The sequence below is a fragment of the Tachyglossus aculeatus genome, chromosome 1 (genome assembly GCF_015852505.1).
Source record: "Tachyglossus aculeatus isolate mTacAcu1 chromosome 1, mTacAcu1.pri, whole genome shotgun sequence".
NCBI classification, from domain to species: Eukaryota; Metazoa; Chordata; class Mammalia; order Monotremata; family Tachyglossidae; genus Tachyglossus; species Tachyglossus aculeatus.
The window spans coordinates 145293291-145311158 of record NC_052066.1 but is presented as its reverse complement, the minus strand read 5'-3'; the positions used below and the strand labels follow the sequence as shown (position 1 = coordinate 145311158).

Here is a 17868-nt window from a genome sequence, read left to right as displayed (position 1 = left end):
TGAGGGCCTGAGGGCGTGAGGGAAGCCGTCATGGCGGCCGTGCGGGCCCACAGCCGCGGCTGGAGCCGGGCCGCCAAGCTCCGGGGACCCGAGGCCCGGCGCCCCAACAGCGCACACCCGGGGGGCGCCCAGGTAACCGGCACCGCCCCCCCCCCCCACCGCTCCTCATCATCATCATAATGGTGTCTGCTAAGCGCTTACTAAGTGCCGACCACTTACACGGTGATCAGGTGGGCCCACGGGGGGCTCACAGTCTTCCTCCCCATTTGACAGATGAGGGAACTGAGGCACAGAAAATACTAATAATGGTATTTGTTAAGCGCTTACTATGTGCTAAGCACTGTTCTAAGCGCTGGGGAGGTTACAGGGTGATCAGGTTGTCCCACGGGGGGCTCACAGTCTTCATCCCCATTTGACAGATGAGGGAACTGAGGCCCAGAACATACTAGTAATGGCATTTGTTAAGCGCTTACTGTGTGCCAAGCACTGTTCTGAGCGCTGGAGAGGTTACACGGTGATCAGGTTGGCCCACGGGGGGCCCCCAGTCTTCATCCCCATTTGACAGATGAGGGAACTGAGGCACAGAAAATACTAATAATGGTATTTGTTAAGCGCTTACTATGTGCCAAGCACTGTTCTAAGCGCTGGGGAGGTTACAAGGTGATCAGGTTGGCCCACGGGGGGCTCTCAGTCTTCATCCCCATTTGACAGATGAGGGAACTGAGGCACAGAAAATGCCAATAATGGCATTTATTTAACTATTACTATGTGCTAAGCACTGTTGTAAGCGCTGAAGAGGTTATAAGGTGACCAGGTTGTCCCACGGGGGGGGCTCACAGATTTTAATCCCCACTTTTCAGATGAGGGAACTGAGGCCCAGAGAACAATAATAATGGCATTTTTTAAGCGCTTACTATGTGCCAAGCACTGTTCTAAGCGCTGGGGAGGTTACAGGGTGATCAGGTTGTCCCACGGGGGGCTCACAGTCTTCATCCCCATTTGACAGATGAGGGAACTGAGGCCCAGAACATGCTAATAATGGCATTCGTTAAGCGCTTACTGTGCGCAAAGCACTGTTCTAAGCGCTGGGGAGGTTACAGGGTGATCAGGTTGGCCCACGGGGGGCTCATAGTCTTCATCCCCATTTGACAGATGAGGGAACTGAGGCCCAGAACATGCTAATAATGGCATTTGTTAAGTGCTTACTGTGCACAAAGCACTGTTCTAAGCGCTGGGGAGGTTACACGGTGATCAGGTTGCCCCACGGGGGGCCCACAGTCTTCATCCCCATTTGACAGATGAGGGAACTGAGGCACAGAGAATGCTAATAATGGCATTTGTTAAGCGCTTACTATGTGCCAAGCACTGTTCTAAGCGCTGGGGAGGTTATACGGTGATCAGGTTGTCCCACGGGGGGCTCACAGTCTTCCTCCCCATTTTACAGTTGAGGTAACTGAGGCCCAGAAAGAACTAATAATGGCATTTGTTAAGCGCGTACTATGTGCCAAGCACTGTTCTAAGCGCTGAAGAGGTTATAAGGTGACCAGGTTGCCCCACGGGGGGGGCTCACAGATTTTAATCCCCACTTTTCAGATGAGGGAACTGAGGCACAGAAAATACTAGTAATGGCATTTATTAAGCGCTTACTATGTGCCAAGCACTGTTCTAAGCGCTGAAGAGGTTATAAGGTGACCAGGTTGTCCCACGGGGGGCTCACAGATTTTAATCCCCACTTTTCAGATGAGGGAACTGAGGCCCAGAGAACAATAATAATGGTATTTTTTAAGCGCTTACTATGTGCAAAGCACTGTTTTAAGCGCTGGGGAGGTTATAAGGTGAGCAGGTTGTCCCATGGAGGGCTCACAGATTTTAATCCCTGTTTTTCAGTTGAGGTAACTGAGGCCTAGAGAATAATAATAATGGCATTTATTAAGTGCTTATCATGCGCAAAGCACTGCTCTAAGCGCTGGGGAGGTTATAAAGTGACCAGGTTGCCCCATGGGGGGCTCACAGATTTTAATCCCCATTTTTCAGATGAGGTAACTGAGGCCCAGAGAATAATAATAATAATAATGACATTTATTAAGCGCTTACTATGAGCAAAGCACTGTTGTAAGCGCTGGAGAGGTTATAAGGTGACCAGGTTGTCCCACGGGGAGGCTCACAGATTTTAATCCCCATTTTTCAGTTGAGGGAACTGAGGCCCAGAGAATACTAATAATGACATTTATTAAGTGCTTACTATGCGCAAAATACTGTTTTAAGCGCTGGGGAGGTTATTAGGTGATCAGGTTGTCCCACGGGGGGCTCACAGATTTTAATCCCCATTTTTCAGATGAGGTAACCGAGGCCCAGGGAATACTAATAATGGCATTTATTAAGCGCTTACTATGTGCAAAGCACTGTTGTAAGCGCTGGAGAGGTTATAAGGTGATCAGGTTGTCCCACGTGGGGGCTCACAGATTTTAATCCCCATTTTTCAGATGAGGTAACTGAGGCCCAGAGAATAATAATAGTAATAATAATGGCATTTATTCCCTTCTAGACTGTGAGCCCACTGTTAGGTAGGGACTGTCTCTATATGTTGCCAACTTGTACTTACCAAGCGCTTAGTACAGTGCTCTGCACACAGTAAGCACTCAGTTAATACGATTGATTGATTTATTAAGCGCTTACTACATGCAAAGCATTGTTCTAAGCGCTATAGAGGTTATAAAGTGACCAGGTTGTCCCACGGGGGGGGGCTCACAGATTTTAATCCCCATTTTTCAGATGAGGTAACTGAGGCCCAGAGAATAATAATAGTACTAATAATGGCATTTATTCCCTTCTAGACTGTAAGCCCACTGTTGGGTAGGGACTGTCTCTATATGTTGCCAACTTGTACTTCCCAAGCGCTTAGTACAGTGCTCTGCACACAGTAAGCGCTCAATAAATACGATTGATGATGATAAAGTGACCAGGTTGTCCCACCGGGGGTGCTCACAGATTTTAATCCCTATTTTTCGGGTGAGGTAACCAAGGCCCAGAGAATAATAATAATAATGGCATTTATTAAGCGCTTACTATGTGCAAAGCACTGTTGTAAGCACTGGAGAGGTTATAAAGTGACCAGGTTGTCCCACGAGGGGCTCACAGATTTTAATCCCCATTTTTCAGATGAGGTAACTGAGGCCCAGAGAATAATAATAATGGCATTTATTAAGCGCTTACTATGTGCCAAGCACTGTTCTCAGTGCTGGGGAGGTTACAAGGTGACCAGGTTGTCCCACGGGGGGCTCACAGTCTTCATCCCCATTTTTCAGATGAGGGAATTGAGGCCCAGTGAAGTGACTTGCCCAAAGTCACACAGCTGACAGTTGGCGGAGCCGGGATTTGAACCCATGAACCCGGGATTTGAATGCTTGTATACGGTTCATTCACTCATTCAATCATATTTATTGAGCGCTTAGACTGTGAGCCTGCTGTTGTGTAGGGACCGTCTCTAGATGTTGTCAACTTGTACTTCCCAAGCGCTTAGTCCAGTGCTCTGCACACAGTAAGCGCTCAATAAATACGATTGATTGAATGAATGAATGAATACGATTGAATGAATGAATGAAGGAGGGGGCTCAGTCTGGTTATTACTCCATTTGTTCATTCATTCAATCGTATTTATTGAGCAGTTACTGTGTGCAGAGCACTGTACTAAGCGCTTGGGAAGTCCAAGTTGGCAACATCTAGAGACGGTCCCTACCCAACAGTGGGCTCACAGTCTAGAAGGGGGAGACAGACAAGAAAACAAAACATGTTAACAAAATAAAAGAAGTAGAATGAATATGTACAAGTAAAATAAATAAATAGAGTAATAAATACGTACAAACATGTATACAGGTGCTGTGGGGAGGGGAAGGAGGTAAGGCTGGGGGGGATGGAGAGAAGGAGGAGGGGGAGAGGAAGGAGGGGGCTCAGTCTGGGATAATGGTGGCATTTATTAAGCGCTTACTATGTGCAAAGCACTGTTCTAAGCGCTGGGGAGTCTACAAGGTGATCAGGTTGTCCCATGGAGGGCACACAGTCTTAATCCCCATTTTACAGACCCAGAGAAGTGAAGTGACTTGCCCAAAGTCACACAGCTGACAGTTGGCGGAGCTGGGATTTGAACGCTTGTATACGGATCATTCATTCATTCATTGGTATTTATTGAGCGCTTAGACTGGGAAGCCCACTGTTGGGTAGGGACCGTCTCTCTATGTTGCCAACTTGTACTTCCCAAGTGCTTAGTACGGTGCTCTGCACACAGTAAGCGCTCAATAAATACGATTGAATGAAAGAATGAATGACCCTTTCTAGACTGTGAGCCCGCTGTTGGGTAGGGACCGTCTCTCTGTTTTGCCAATTAGTACTTCCCAAGCGCTTAGTACGGTGCTCCGCACACAGTAAGCACTCAATAAATACGATTGAATTAATGAATGAATGAGGGGAAGGAGGTAAGGCGGGGGGGGGGGGATGGGGAGGAGGCTCAGTCTGCTTATTACTCCATTCAATCATTCAGTCGTATTGATTGAGCGCTTACTGTGTGCGGAGCACTGGACTAAGCGCTTGGGAAGGACAAGTCGGCAACATCTAGAGACGGTCCCTACCCAACAGCGGGCTCACAGTCTAGAAGGGGGAGACAGACAACAAAACATATTAACAAAATAAAATAGATAGGATAAATATGTACAAGTACAATAAGTAAATAGAGTAATTCATTCATTAATTCATTCATAGAAGCAGCGTGGCTCAGTGGAAAGATCCCGGGCTTTGGAGTCAGGTGTCATGGGTTCAAATTCCGACTCTGCCGGTTGTCAGCTGTATGACTTTGGGCAAGTCACTTAACTTCTCTGGGCCTCAGTTCCCTCATCTGTAAAACGGGGATTAAGACTGTGAGCTCCCCGTGGGACAACCTGATCTCCTTGTAATCTCCCCAGCGCTTAGTACAGTGCTTTGCACATAGTAAGCGCTTAATAAATGCCATCATTATTATTATTATTATTATTCATTCATTCAGTCGTATTTCTTGAGCGCTTACTGTGTGCGGAGCACTGGACTAAGCGCTTGGGAAGGACAAGTTGGCAACATATAGAGACGGTCCCTACCCAACAGGGGGCTCACAGTCTAGAAGGGGGAGACAGACAACAAAACAAAACATTAACAAAATAAAATAAATAGAATAAATATGTACAAATAAAATAGAGTAATAAATAAGTACAAACATAAATACATATATACAGGTGCTAGGGGGATGGGAAGGGGGAGAGGAAGGAGGGGGCTCAGTCTGGTTATTACTCCATTCAGTCGTATTTATTGAGCGCTTACTGTGTGCAGAGCACTGGACTAAGCGCTTGGGAAGGACAAGTTGGCAACATCTAGTAAACGGTCCCTCCCCAACAGCGGGCTCACAGACTAGAAGGGGGAGACAGACAACAAAACAAAACATACTAACAAAATAAAATAAATAGAATAAATATGTACAAGTAAAATAAATAAATAGAGTAATAAATATGTACAAGCATATATACAGGTGCTGTGGGGAGGGGAAGGAGGTAAGGCGGAGGGGGTGAGGAGGGGGAGAGGGAGGAGGGGGCTCAGTCTGGGAAGGCCTCCTGGAGGAGGTGGGCTCTCAGTAAGGCTTTGAAGGGAGTAGGGCTTTGAAGGGAATCGTGGCTGGATTAAAATATAATGGGTTTTGGGTATTATTTATTCTGACGGCTTTGACACCCATCTACTTGTTTTGTTTTGTTGTCTGTCTCCCCCTTCTAGACTGTGAGCCCATTGTTGCGTGGGGACCGTCTCTATATGTTGCCGACTTGTACTTCCCTAGCGCTTGGTACAGTGCTCTGCACACAGTAAGCGCTCAATAAATACGATTGAATGAAATGAATGAATGGCGTCCCTGCTGTTCCCCTCCATTCCCTCCGCCATTCAGCCCTATACCAGTAGATACCTCTGAATCGCAATACCACATCATATTGAGATCATAATAATCATCATAATAATAACGATGGTATTTGTTAAGCACTTACTATGTGCCAAGCACTGTTATAATAATAATAATAATAATAATAAGGGCATTTATTAAGCACTTACTATGTGCAAAGCACTGTTCTAAGCGCTGGTGAGGTTACAAGGTGATCAGGTTGTCCCATGAGGGTCTCACAGTCTTAATCCCCATTTTCCAGATGAGGTAACTGAGGCCCAGAGAAGTGACTTGCCTGAAGTCACACAGCTGACATTTGGCAGAGCTGGGATTTGAACCCATGACCTCTGACTCCAAAGCCCGGGCTCTTTCCACTGAGCCACGCTGCTTCTCTGTTAATAATAATAATGGTAATAATCCCGACTCCACCACTTGTCAGCAGTGTGACTTTGGGCAAGTCACTTAACTTCTCTGTGCCTCAGTGACCTCATCTATCAAATGGGGATGAAGACTGTGAGCCCCACGTGGGACAACCTAATCACCTTGTATCCCCCCCAGAGCTTAGAACGGTGCTTTTCACAAAGTAAGTGCTTAACAAATACCATTATTACTATTATTATTATTAATGATGGTGTTTGTTAGTTGCTTACTATTAGAAATATGTGATTTGTCCAAGGTCACACAGGGATGTGTGACAGAGCCGAAATTAGAACCCAGTTTCTCTGGTTCCCAGGACCATGTTCTACCCATTATGCCACACTGCTTCTCATGATACTATACCCTGCTATTTAACATTCATTCATTCATTCAGTCGTATTTATTGAGCGCTTACTGTGTGCAGAGCACTGTACTAAGCACTTGGGAAGTACAAGTTGGCAACATATGGAGACGGTCCCTACCCAACAGCGGGCTCACAGTCTAGAAGGGGGAGACAGACAACAAAACAAAACATATTAACAAAATACACTAAACAGAATAAATATGTACAAGTACTCATCACAAATAACACATACTCATCTACTATCATTTTCCATAATAGTAATAATACTTGTGGTAATTGTTAAGTGTTAGTACCATCATTAAAAACACCATCATTATTAGCAATTACCATTGTTATCATTATTATTAGTCTTAGGGGAACCCGAAAGAGGAGTTTTCACAAGTAAGAATCGGGTCTACCCAAGAAGAACCACCTCTACATTTGGCGGTTAACGTGGCTCAGTGGAAAGAACATGGGCTTGGGAGTCGTGAGGTCTTGGGTTCTAATCCCGACTATGCCACTTGTCTGCTGTGTGACTTTGGGCAAATCACTTAACTTCTCTGGGCCTCAGTTACCTCATCTGTCAAATGGGGATGGAGGCTGTGAGCCCCATGAGGGACAATCTCATTGCATTGTACCCCCCCGAACTGCTTAGGACAGTGCTTGGCACATTGTAAGTGCTTGACAAATGCCATCATTATTATTATTATTATGGTTGAGCAGCATATTCTTCCCTTTGTTCGAGTTAGATGGTGAGCTCGTTGCAGGCAGGGCTGTGTCTTTTGTTCCGTTGTACTCTCCCAAGTGCTTGCACATAGTAAGCGCTTAGTAAATACGATTGAATTGTGTTGAGTTGTGAGATTGACCCAAACTGGGGTATGGAGAACAAAGCGGGAAAGTCTTCTGTCTGAGCAGGCCGTGTCTGACTAACCCCTCATTTCCCGTGTTCTCCCTCTGTTCAGCATTTCCCATGCATTTGGATCTGTGCCCCATAACCATTTGAGAATCACCCCCAGCCCCATTGCACTTAGAAACGTTTCTTTACGTTCTCGCTGTCCGTAATTTATTTTAATGTCCGTCTCCTCCGTAAGACTGGTCTCCATTTGGGAAGTACAAATCGGCAACAGATAGGGACGGTCCCTACCCAATAACGGGCTCACAGTCTAGAAGGGGGAGTCGTACCCTCCCTGGTGTTCAGTACAATGCCCAGCTCACAGTTAGCACTCAGTAAATACCATTGATTGATTGATTGGGGAAGCTGTGGCCTGCTGTTTATGAAGAAGCAGCGTGGCTTAGTGGAAAGAGCCCGGGCTTTGGAGTCAGAGGTCATGGGTTCAAATCTCCGCTCTGCCAACTGTCAGCTGTGTGACTTTGGGCAAGTCACTTAACTTCTCTATGCCTCAGTTCCCTCACCTGTAAAATGGGGATTTAGACCGTGAGCCCCCCCGTGAGACAACCTGATCACCTTGTAACCTCCCCAGCGCTTAGAACAGTGCTTTGCACATAGTAAGTGCTTAATAAATGCCATCATTATTATTATTATTATTAGAAGGGAATTCCAAAGCTCCTGTTTATTCTGTTTAGTGTTATATTCTACTCTCTCAAGGGCTTTGTACAGTGCTCTGTACACAGTAAGCGCTCAATAAATACAATTGAAATACGATTGAATGAAAGCTCGTTGTGGGCAGGGACTGTATCTTTTATATTGTTCATTCAGTCATATTTATTGAGCACTTCCTGTGTGCAGAGCACTGTACCAAGCGCTTGGAAAGTACAATTCAGCAACAAATAAAGACACTTCCTACCCAACAGTGGGCTCACAGTCTAGATTTGTATTTCCCCAGCTCTTAGAACAGTGCTGTGCGTACAGCACAGCACAGTAAGCACTCAATAAATACCCCTGGGTGATTGATTGAGTTCCAGGCAGAGGGAACAGCAAGAAGTTGGAGTCCAGAGTGTTGATGATGATGATGATGGTATTTGTTAAGCGCTTACTATATGCAAAGCACTGTTCTAAGCACTGCGGGGGAATACAAGGTGATCAGGTTGTCCCACGTGGGGCTAACAGTCTTAATCCCCCTTTTACAGATGAGGTAACTGAGGCACAGAGAAGTTAAGTGACTTGCCCAAAGTCACACAGCTGACAGTTGGCGGAGCCGGGATTTGAACCCGTGACCTCTGACTCCAAAGCCCGGGCTCTTTCCACTGAGCCACGTGTTGATGGAGGGGCAGTGGGAAATGAGCTCGGGAGCAGAGCCGACATGTAACATGGGGAGAGATACTGGATTTCGTGCCAGAGAAAAAGAATGAGTTCCTGAACAAAGGAGGAACTATTCATTTAGCTTTCTTTCGTTCAAGAAGCAACTCCCCATTTTCACGGTTACAAGCAGGTGATCAAGCCACTTGATAAAATAATTATATTTAGAAATAATTTAGAAACGTTTAGAAATAATTCTAAATCATTAGGGACGTGCATTCATTCATTCAATCAGTCGTATTTATCGAGCACTTACTGTATGTAGAGCACTGTACTAAGCGCTTGGAAAGCACAGTTCAGCAACAGAGAGAGACGATCCCTGCCCACGTGCACAGAAGCAAACCTTTCAGTTTTGTCGAGCAAATGTAATTGAGGCGAGGCATGTCGGTACTTAGGTAGATCAGTTGGCGCATAACTTCATGTCATTCATAATTGCCACCTGCAAGTTCCAACGGCCTTTAGCTTCAGGCAGTTGGCTCTGAAAATTCTTTCCTGCCTTATTGTAAAATAATTTCCTTCCAAAATACAGATGCAGTCAGTTTCGGTAAGATTCATGGGTGTGGTCGGAAAAATTTCACGGCGATGGGATTTCATTACAGAATCGCACACACGTGCACACACACAAGTGTGCGTGTGTGTGTGAAATCACATGCATTTCACACCCACCTATATGAACAACAAGCATGACCATGCAACGAAGGACTCTTTGTGTGGGTTCAAAATTATTTGTAAGTTCCATTTATTATGTAACTTATTAGTATTTCCTCTAATGCATTTTAAATTGCCTTGCAAATTTGGACATTTTTCTTGTATTAAAGGAAAGAGCAAATAGGATCCTGCCCTCTCAGTCAAATTTAGGTACCATAAAGCTCTGTCATCATCTTAACTGTTCCCTCCTCCAAACCAAGAGCTCTTCCTCTTTTTAATCTCTTTCATGGAAGTCACCCAACTTTAGTAAACCTTTCTCTCAACTACAGTGTGTTGGGCAGCAAGATCAGAGGCCTGGCAGAGGAACAAGCTCCCTAATTTCTGCCACCCCCACCCCCTGCAAAGCATTCTGAGAAGAGACTGGCTCCTCCATCCATAGTGGGAAAACTCTCCGTTGTGATGAGGCCCAATTCTCGGAGGGCAAACAGAAGGGAAGTCCATAGTGGGAGCTTCCTGTTAGCTGCGACGTATGCCCCGGCCTACTCTCCCACGACCCAGCAGAAGACGAGCTTCATGTGGAAATATATTTCCCCCCTCCTGGGACAGAAAAAGATCGGGTGGAAATATAAGTTGCCTATTAGTGCAGCTCTCAGCATAACAACATAGGCAATGGGCAACGTTGGACATCTGAATTCTCTCTGCCCAGAATATTGCCAGTTTACAGGTGCCATTCAGTGTCTTGGAGGGCAGGATTCTGACATCCGCTGAGGTGTTTGCACGAAATCCTCGTAAGATAAAGGGTTTAGCACACTGCTGTCTTTATGGAGTTGGGAAACTGTCTCCCCAGAGTCCTGTGTTTCATCGCTTCCCCCTCCTTCCTCTCCCCCTCCCCATCCCCCCGCCTTACCTCCTTCCCCTCCCCACAGCACCTGTATATATGTATATATGTTTGTACATATTTATTACTCTATTTTACTTGTACATATTTATTCTATTTATTTTATTTTGTTAATGTGTTTTGTTGTCTGTCTCTCTCTTCTAGACTGTGAGCCTGCTGTTGGGTAGGGACCGTCTCTATATGTTGCCAACTTGTACTTCCCAGGTGCTTAGTACAGTGCTCTGCACACAGTAAGCACTCAGTAAAAACGAATGAATGAATTGCTTCCAATTAGTCAGGGAACTTGTCTACCAACCCAGTTATACTGTACTCTCTCGAATACTTAGTTCAGTACTCTGCACACAGTAAGCGCTGAAGAAATAAGACTGATCGATAGATTGATTTCCTCCTCCTCAAGCTATACCGGCCTAGAAAAAGAGAGGTAGAGCAAGTTAGTTTGGTAATGACCTTAATTTGGGGGTCACTTTAGATGAAATCTGATTTCTAAACCTTTTCTCCAAGCACAACCATGGGACAGCCTGCCGCGTGGCTGGGGTACACAGATAGAGCCCAGGCTTGGGAGTCAGAGGACCTGGATTCCAATCCTGACTCCACCACGTCTCTGTTATGTGACCTTGGCCAAGTCACTTGACTCCTCCGAGCCTCAGTTACCTCTTCTGTAAAATGGAGATTAAGACCACGAGTCCCAGGTGGGACATGGACTGTGTCCAACCTGATTTGCTTGTATCTACACAGTGCCTAGTACAGTGCTCGGCACATAATAAATGCTTAATAAAAAAACCCAACAAACAAGAAAAGGTGCTTGGCCCTGGCAGTCTTAACCCTCAGTAGTTGCAAATTATACTAAGTAAACCTTGACTTTAGTATTTTCTGTTCTGATCTCTTCCAAATTGTGGTAGTCATTAAATCTTGGTTTTGATCATTATCTTGTTTGGGAATCTGGTTCAGCCACAACTGCTAGGCCCCTTGGGATCCTGGAATTGGATCCTGGGAGGAGTTTTTAATCCCTTATTTGCCTTGGTTAATGTTGAACACAGGGCGGTCAGTAATCTTAGCCTAGGATTGGGTTTTATTATCTATTGGATGACAATCACTGGATGGCAATGTGTGAAAAGCCAGAATAGCATGGACCTCCAATTATGGTAGAATGGTGTTAGATGGAGTAATGAGTGCTTTGAGAACTTCTGATGAAAAGAAATCAGATGCTTTTTAGGATTGTTAATAACAGCAGTTAATCAGTGGTATTTGAGCACTTACTATGTGCAGAGTGCTGTACTAAGTGCTCGGGAGAGTACATTACAATTGTGTTGGGAGACATGTTCTTTACTCTCCAGGAGCTAACAGTCTAGAGGAGTTTATAATCAATCGGGTATTTATTGAGTGTTTTCTGTGTGCAGAACACTGTACTAAGCACTTGGGAGAGGACAGTGTAACTGAATTAGTGGACATGGTCCCTGCCCATAATGAGATTAATAATAATAATGATGATGATAATAATGGCATTTATTAAGCACTTAGTATGTGTAAAGCACTGTTCTAAGTGCCAGAGAGGTTACAAGGTGATCAGGGTGTCCCACGGGGCCGGAGGGTGGGGGGGGGGGGTGTGTCACAATCTTAATCCCCATTTTACAGATGAGGGAACTGAGGCACAGAGAAGAGAAGTGACCTGCCTAAAGTCACCCAGCTGACAGTTGGCAGAGCCGGGCTTCGAACCCATGACCTCTGACTCCAAAGCCCAGCCTCTTTCCACTGAGCCACGCTGCTTCTTACAGGCTAGGGGGACAGTCCGGGTGGGTTTACACCCACTATTAATAAATGGTATTTATTGAGTGCTTATTATTTGTGGAGCACTGTACTAAGCTCTTGGGAGAGGTACAGTACATCAGAGTAGATAGACACGTCCCCTTCCCACAATAAGCTTAAAGTCTAGACTTTAATGTTAATGTAAATAATCTTTTTCCTCACTGACTGTTTTTATATCACATAAAGAGCTAATATCCTATTGGATGGCTGTTTAGTAATAGCATAGCATAGTAATCTTTTTGAGGTGCTTTTGAACTGGTGAATAATTAGAGCCACCATTATCCCGGGATAATAATAATAATAATTGGGGTCTGTCTATTGCTGAATTGTACTTTCCAAGCCCTTAGTATAGTGCTCTGAACACAGTAAGCGCTCAGTAAATATGATTGAATGAATGAATGGTCAACCTTTCTCATTAGTTTGACTCTCTTCTTCCAGAAGGGTTGTTATCTTAACAGTTCCAGCCAATAAAAAGATCATAGCATGGGTTACAATTGCCACTGTAAATTTAAGGATTTAAAAGAACCACATTAATGAGTTGAATCTGCAAAAGAACACACCTTAGGTAGACTTTATTTTTCTTTTTTCCTCAGGTGACTGAAGTCGGGATTGTTTAACAGTAAAGCTCCAGCTTAGGACCAGAATTAGTCATCCTGTATTTTGGGTTACTAAAGGAGGATCAAGAATTAGGAACTCCTAGGATCCCCTGATCCCAACTTTCGTCTTCTCTCACTCCCTTCTGCATCACCCTCACTTGCTCCCTTTATTCATCCTCTCCAGCCAGCCCCACAGCACTTATTTATTTATTTATATTAATGTCTGTCTCCTTCTCTAGACTCCAAGCTCGATGTGGGCAGGGAATGTGGCTGTTGTTATAGTGTCCTCTCCAAGTGCCTAGTACAGTTCTTTGCACACAGTAAGCCCTCAGTAAATATGATTGACTGACTACTCTCCCAAATGCTTAGTACAGTGCTCTGCACCCAGTAATTGCTCAGTAAATAGGATTTACTGACTGCCTGAGGATCCAATTGGTCGATCTGGGTAGGCCCCAGTAACTCTGGCTGGGCCAGAAACCCCGAATAAGACAACAGCAATGATGGGATTTAGTCGGTATCCCCAACTGGAAAAGATCAGAACAAAAACCATTAAAGATGAGGTTTACAGGTTATACCGTTATTATTATTATTATTATTATTATTATTGTTATTATTAATGTTTATCGTCATTATTATTATTGTTATTTAAAGCCACCAAGCCTGAAGGCTGCTCAGGCCAAGCGAATGGTCTGGCTATCAGAAGCTGGGCAGCTGGCTTTCCGTAGGGGAGAAGCCTGGGAAATAGGATTTAATCTAAAACAATCCCCAAATTAAGGTAATGAGCAAATTAACTTTAGCATCCCTTTTAACCCGCTGAGAAGCAGCATGGCCTAGTGGATAGAGCACAGACCTGGAGTCCGAAGGACCTGGGTTCCGGTCCCGGCTCCACCGCTTGTTTACTGTGTGACCTTGGCCAAGCCATTCATTCTTTCATCCATCCGTTCATTCAGTGGTATTTATTGAGCACTTACTGTGTGCAAAGCATTGTACTAAGCGCTTGGGAGAGTACAATATAACAATAAACAGACTCATTCCCTGCCCACAGTGAGCTTGCAGTCTAGGCGGGGAGCACTTACTGTATGCAAAGCATTGTACTAAGCGCTTGGGAGAGTACAATATAACAATAAGCAGACTCATTCCCTGCCCACAGTGAGCTTGCAGCCTAGGCGGGGAGCACTTACTGTATGCAAAGCATTGTACTAAATGCTTGGGAGAGTACCATATAACAATAAACAGACTCATTCCCTGCCCACAGTGAGCTTGCAGCCTAGGCCGGGAGCACTTACTGTATGCAAAGCATTGTACTAAGCGCTTGGGAGAGTCCAGTATAACAATAAACAGACACATTCCCTGCCCACGGTGAGCTTGCAGTCTAGGCAGGGAGCACTTACTGGATGCAAAGCATTGTACTAAGCGCTTGGGAAAGTACAATATAACAATAAACAGACACATTCCCTGCCCACAGTGAGCTTGCAGCCTAGGCCGGGAGCACTTACTGTATGCAAAGCATTGTACTAAGCGCTTGGGAGAGCCCAATATAACAATAAACAGACACATTCCCTGCCCACAGTGAGCTTGCAGTCTAGGCGGGGAGGCAGACATTAATAAGAATGAATAAGTAAACAAATAAAAAAAGTAAACTTGACTCCTCTGTGCCTCAGTTGCCTCATCTATAAAATGGGGATGAAAACTGTGAGTCCTATGCGGGACATGGACCGTGTCCAACCTGACTCTCTTGTATCTCCCCCAGCGCTGAGTACAGTGCCTGGCACATAGTAAGCGCCGAACAAATCCCATTAAAAAACAAACAAATGCCGAAACAGGTCAAAGAGACGTCCTTTACCTCACGGAGAGCTCTTCTGACTGGGTTCCAAGGAGTAAGGCAGGTTCCAGTCCACCGAAAGATCGAAACCGAACCCGCTGCCTCTACCTAGATCCTTCTCCGGGAAAACCGGGCCATCACCTCCGGGAGGCGGGATGCTCCTGCTATTAGCAAAGGAGCCAACCTCCTCCTTGAAGGTTTCAGACAATTCTAGAAGGAAGACTCCTTTTTTCCCCTCCTGCCTGGCTTGGGACTCTTCTGCCCAACCGGTTTCAGAGAAAAACTCATGTGGAGTAAGTAGTCTTACATAATTTATAGGGTATACTAATTAGTTGATTATAACTAAGCAGGTAAAGATGTGAGTTTAGAGGTCGCGTAGACCCTGAAATTTTCTAGACTATTTGAGCAGTTTACAACTGCATAATGCTTTCATCCAAACTGCTTTTGTAAGGAAGAAAAGATTCTTTGTATTCCTTGTACAGTTGCACTACTGTTATATGGAAAATGTTTCAAAGGAACACGAGACGCAGCGTGGCCTAAGTGGATAGAACACAGGCCCGGGAGTCAGAAGGACCTGGATTCTAATCCTGGCGCCGCTGTTTGTTTGCTTTGTGTCCTTGGGCAAGTCGCTTCGCTTTTCTGCGCTTCAGTGCCCTCATCTGTAAAATGGGGATTAAGACTGTGAGCCCTCTGTGGGGCGTGGACTGTGTCCAACCTGATTAACTTGTATCTGCCCCAGTGCTTAGAACAGTGACTAGCACATAGTAAGCGCTTAAGTGGCCCTTAAGCTGCCGCTGCTCCCTATCCTCCCCCTGCCAACTGGTAAACCAATAGTCATTATTTTTAAAATTATAATAATGTACAATTATTGTATGTAACAATATAATTATTATAATATTAATGATATTTGTTACTATGCGCCAAGCACTGGCTGAAGCACTGGGGTAGATACAAGATCATCAGGTTGCAGAATAATTCCCCTGTACTGCCCGTTGTTTTCCCAGGGCTACTTGAAATTCATCAGTCATATCTTTAAAGCCTGTTCAGTTGGTTTTGTTTTTGTTTTTATGGTATTTGGTAAACACTTATGTGCCAGGCATTATTCCAAGGCGGGGCGGGGTAGATACAAGCTAATCAGGTTGAACACCTGCTGGGTGACCTTGGGCAAGTCACTTCACTTCTTTGGGTATCAGTTCCCTTGGCTGTAAAATGGGGATTGAGACTGAATGCTATATGGGACGGGACTGTGTCCAACCTAATTATCTTGTATCTCCCCCAGTGCGGTGCCAGGCATATAGTAAGCATTCAACAAAAGACCGCAATTATTATTACTACTGTTACTAGTAAGTGCTTAATAAATGCCATTATTAGTATTAGTATTATTATTACTACTACTACTAATAAAGCTTTCTGTAGCAGTCCCTGGAACCCCCTTCCATGACCATCACTAACTGTGCCCCTTGGGCAGTGAGAAATCTGCTGCTGATCCCTAGGGCAGCCATGGCTAGACTGTGAGCCCACTGTTGGGTAGGGACCATCTCTATATGTTGCCAATGTGTACTTCCCAAGCGCTTAGTACAGTGCTTTGATTGATTGATTTATTGATGGCCACCCATCCCTCCCCCAAGCACCTGCTCTGGTTCCCTGACTCATCTCACAACTGCATATTTCCATTCCTTCATCAGCTCCCCAGCCCTTGGAGAACGTTTTATAAGCAGCCCCAAAAGCATGCATGCCCATTTTTCACTTCCCCAACATGGGGTAAATCAGAGTGGTGCCCAAAAGGCCCTTTAAAAAAAAAAAAAAAACTTCTAGAAGAGGAAAAAGCGGTAGCGCCACAGATTTGGATAATAGAGTAACAAGACTGGGAAGTGAGGGCTGGGAGGGATGGGTTCTGAGGCCACAGGCACGGGGCATCCGGCTTCAGTGTTTTGGGGAGACTTACCCAATGAATCCCATTCCCCATCCCTGAAGGTGATTTAGAAGTAGAGGGAAGAGCAATTTTTTTAAGGTATTTGTTGAGTACGTAATAATAGTAATAATAATAATGTATGGTACTTGTTAAGTGCTTACTATGTGCCAGGCCCTGTACAAAGCGCTGGGGTAGATACAGGGTAATTAAGTTGGACACAGTCCCCCGTCCCATATAGGATTGACAGTCTCAATCCCCATTTTACAGCTGAGGGAACTGATACCCGAAGAAGTGAGGTGATTTGCCCCCTCCTTCCTCTCCCCCTCCTCCCCATCCCCATCCCCCCCGCCTTACCTCCTTCCCCTCCCCACAGCACCTGTATATATGTCCGTACGTGTTTATTACTCTATTTTATTTGTACGTATTTATTCTATTTATTTTATTTTGTTAATATGTTTTGTTCTCTGTCTCCCCCTTCTAGACTGTGAGCCCACTGTTGGGGAGGGACCGTCTCTATATCTTGTCAACTTGTACTTCCCAAGCGCTTAGTACAGTGCTCTGCACACAGTAAGCGCTCAGTAAATACGACAATGAATGAATGAATGAACTTGCCCAAGGTCACACTGCAGGTGTCCAACCTGATTAACTTGTATCTACCCCCATGCTTAGAACAGTGCGTGGCACATAGTAAGTGCTTAACAAATACCCTAAAAACAAAAATAAAAGCAACGAACAGGCACTGTACTAAGCGCTGAGGTAGATACAAGAGATAATCAGGTTGGACACAGTCCCTATCCCACACCGGGCTCACAGTCTTAATCCCCGTTTTACAAAATGAGGTAACTGAGACATAGAAAAGTGAAGTGACTTGCCCAAGGTCAAGCAACGGACAAGTGTCAGAGCCGGGATTAGAACACAGGTTCGTTCTCCTGACTCCCAGCCTCGGCTTTACCCAGCAGACCGCACTGCTTCCTTAGCACACTTTACTATGTGCCGGAGACTGTACTAAGCACTTGGGCAAATACAAGCCATTCAAGTAGGACACAGTCCATGTCCCACGTTGAACTCACAGTCTTAATCCCCAATTTACAGGTGAGGGAACTGAGGCACAAAGAAGTGAAGTGACCTGTCCAAGGCCACACAGCAGACAAGTGGCGAGCCGGGATTCGAACCCAGGTCCTTCTGACTCCTAGGCCCTTCCGTCCACCGTTGTTTCCCAGTCGCCCTGTTG

The 17868-nt window shown here is 45.1% G+C and overlaps 1 protein-coding gene across 2 annotated transcripts in view; it reads left to right on the top strand.

Moving 5' to 3' along the window:
• Window positions 1–20: 20 nt before the first annotated feature.
• Window positions 21–17868, top strand: part of LOC119928256 (cytochrome c oxidase assembly factor 8) — a 28262-nt gene continuing 10414 nt past the window's right edge. Inside the window, exon 1 of one of the 2 annotated variants that reach the window (XM_038746363.1) lies at window positions 21–132. In XM_038746363.1, coding sequence (XP_038602291.1) covers window positions 31–132 — 102 coding nt within the window. In that variant the 5' untranslated portion in view covers window positions 21–30. Of the gene's footprint in view, window positions 133–14813; window positions 15019–17868 lie in introns of those variants that run through there. The other variant, XM_038746371.1, reaches the window with a different exon arrangement.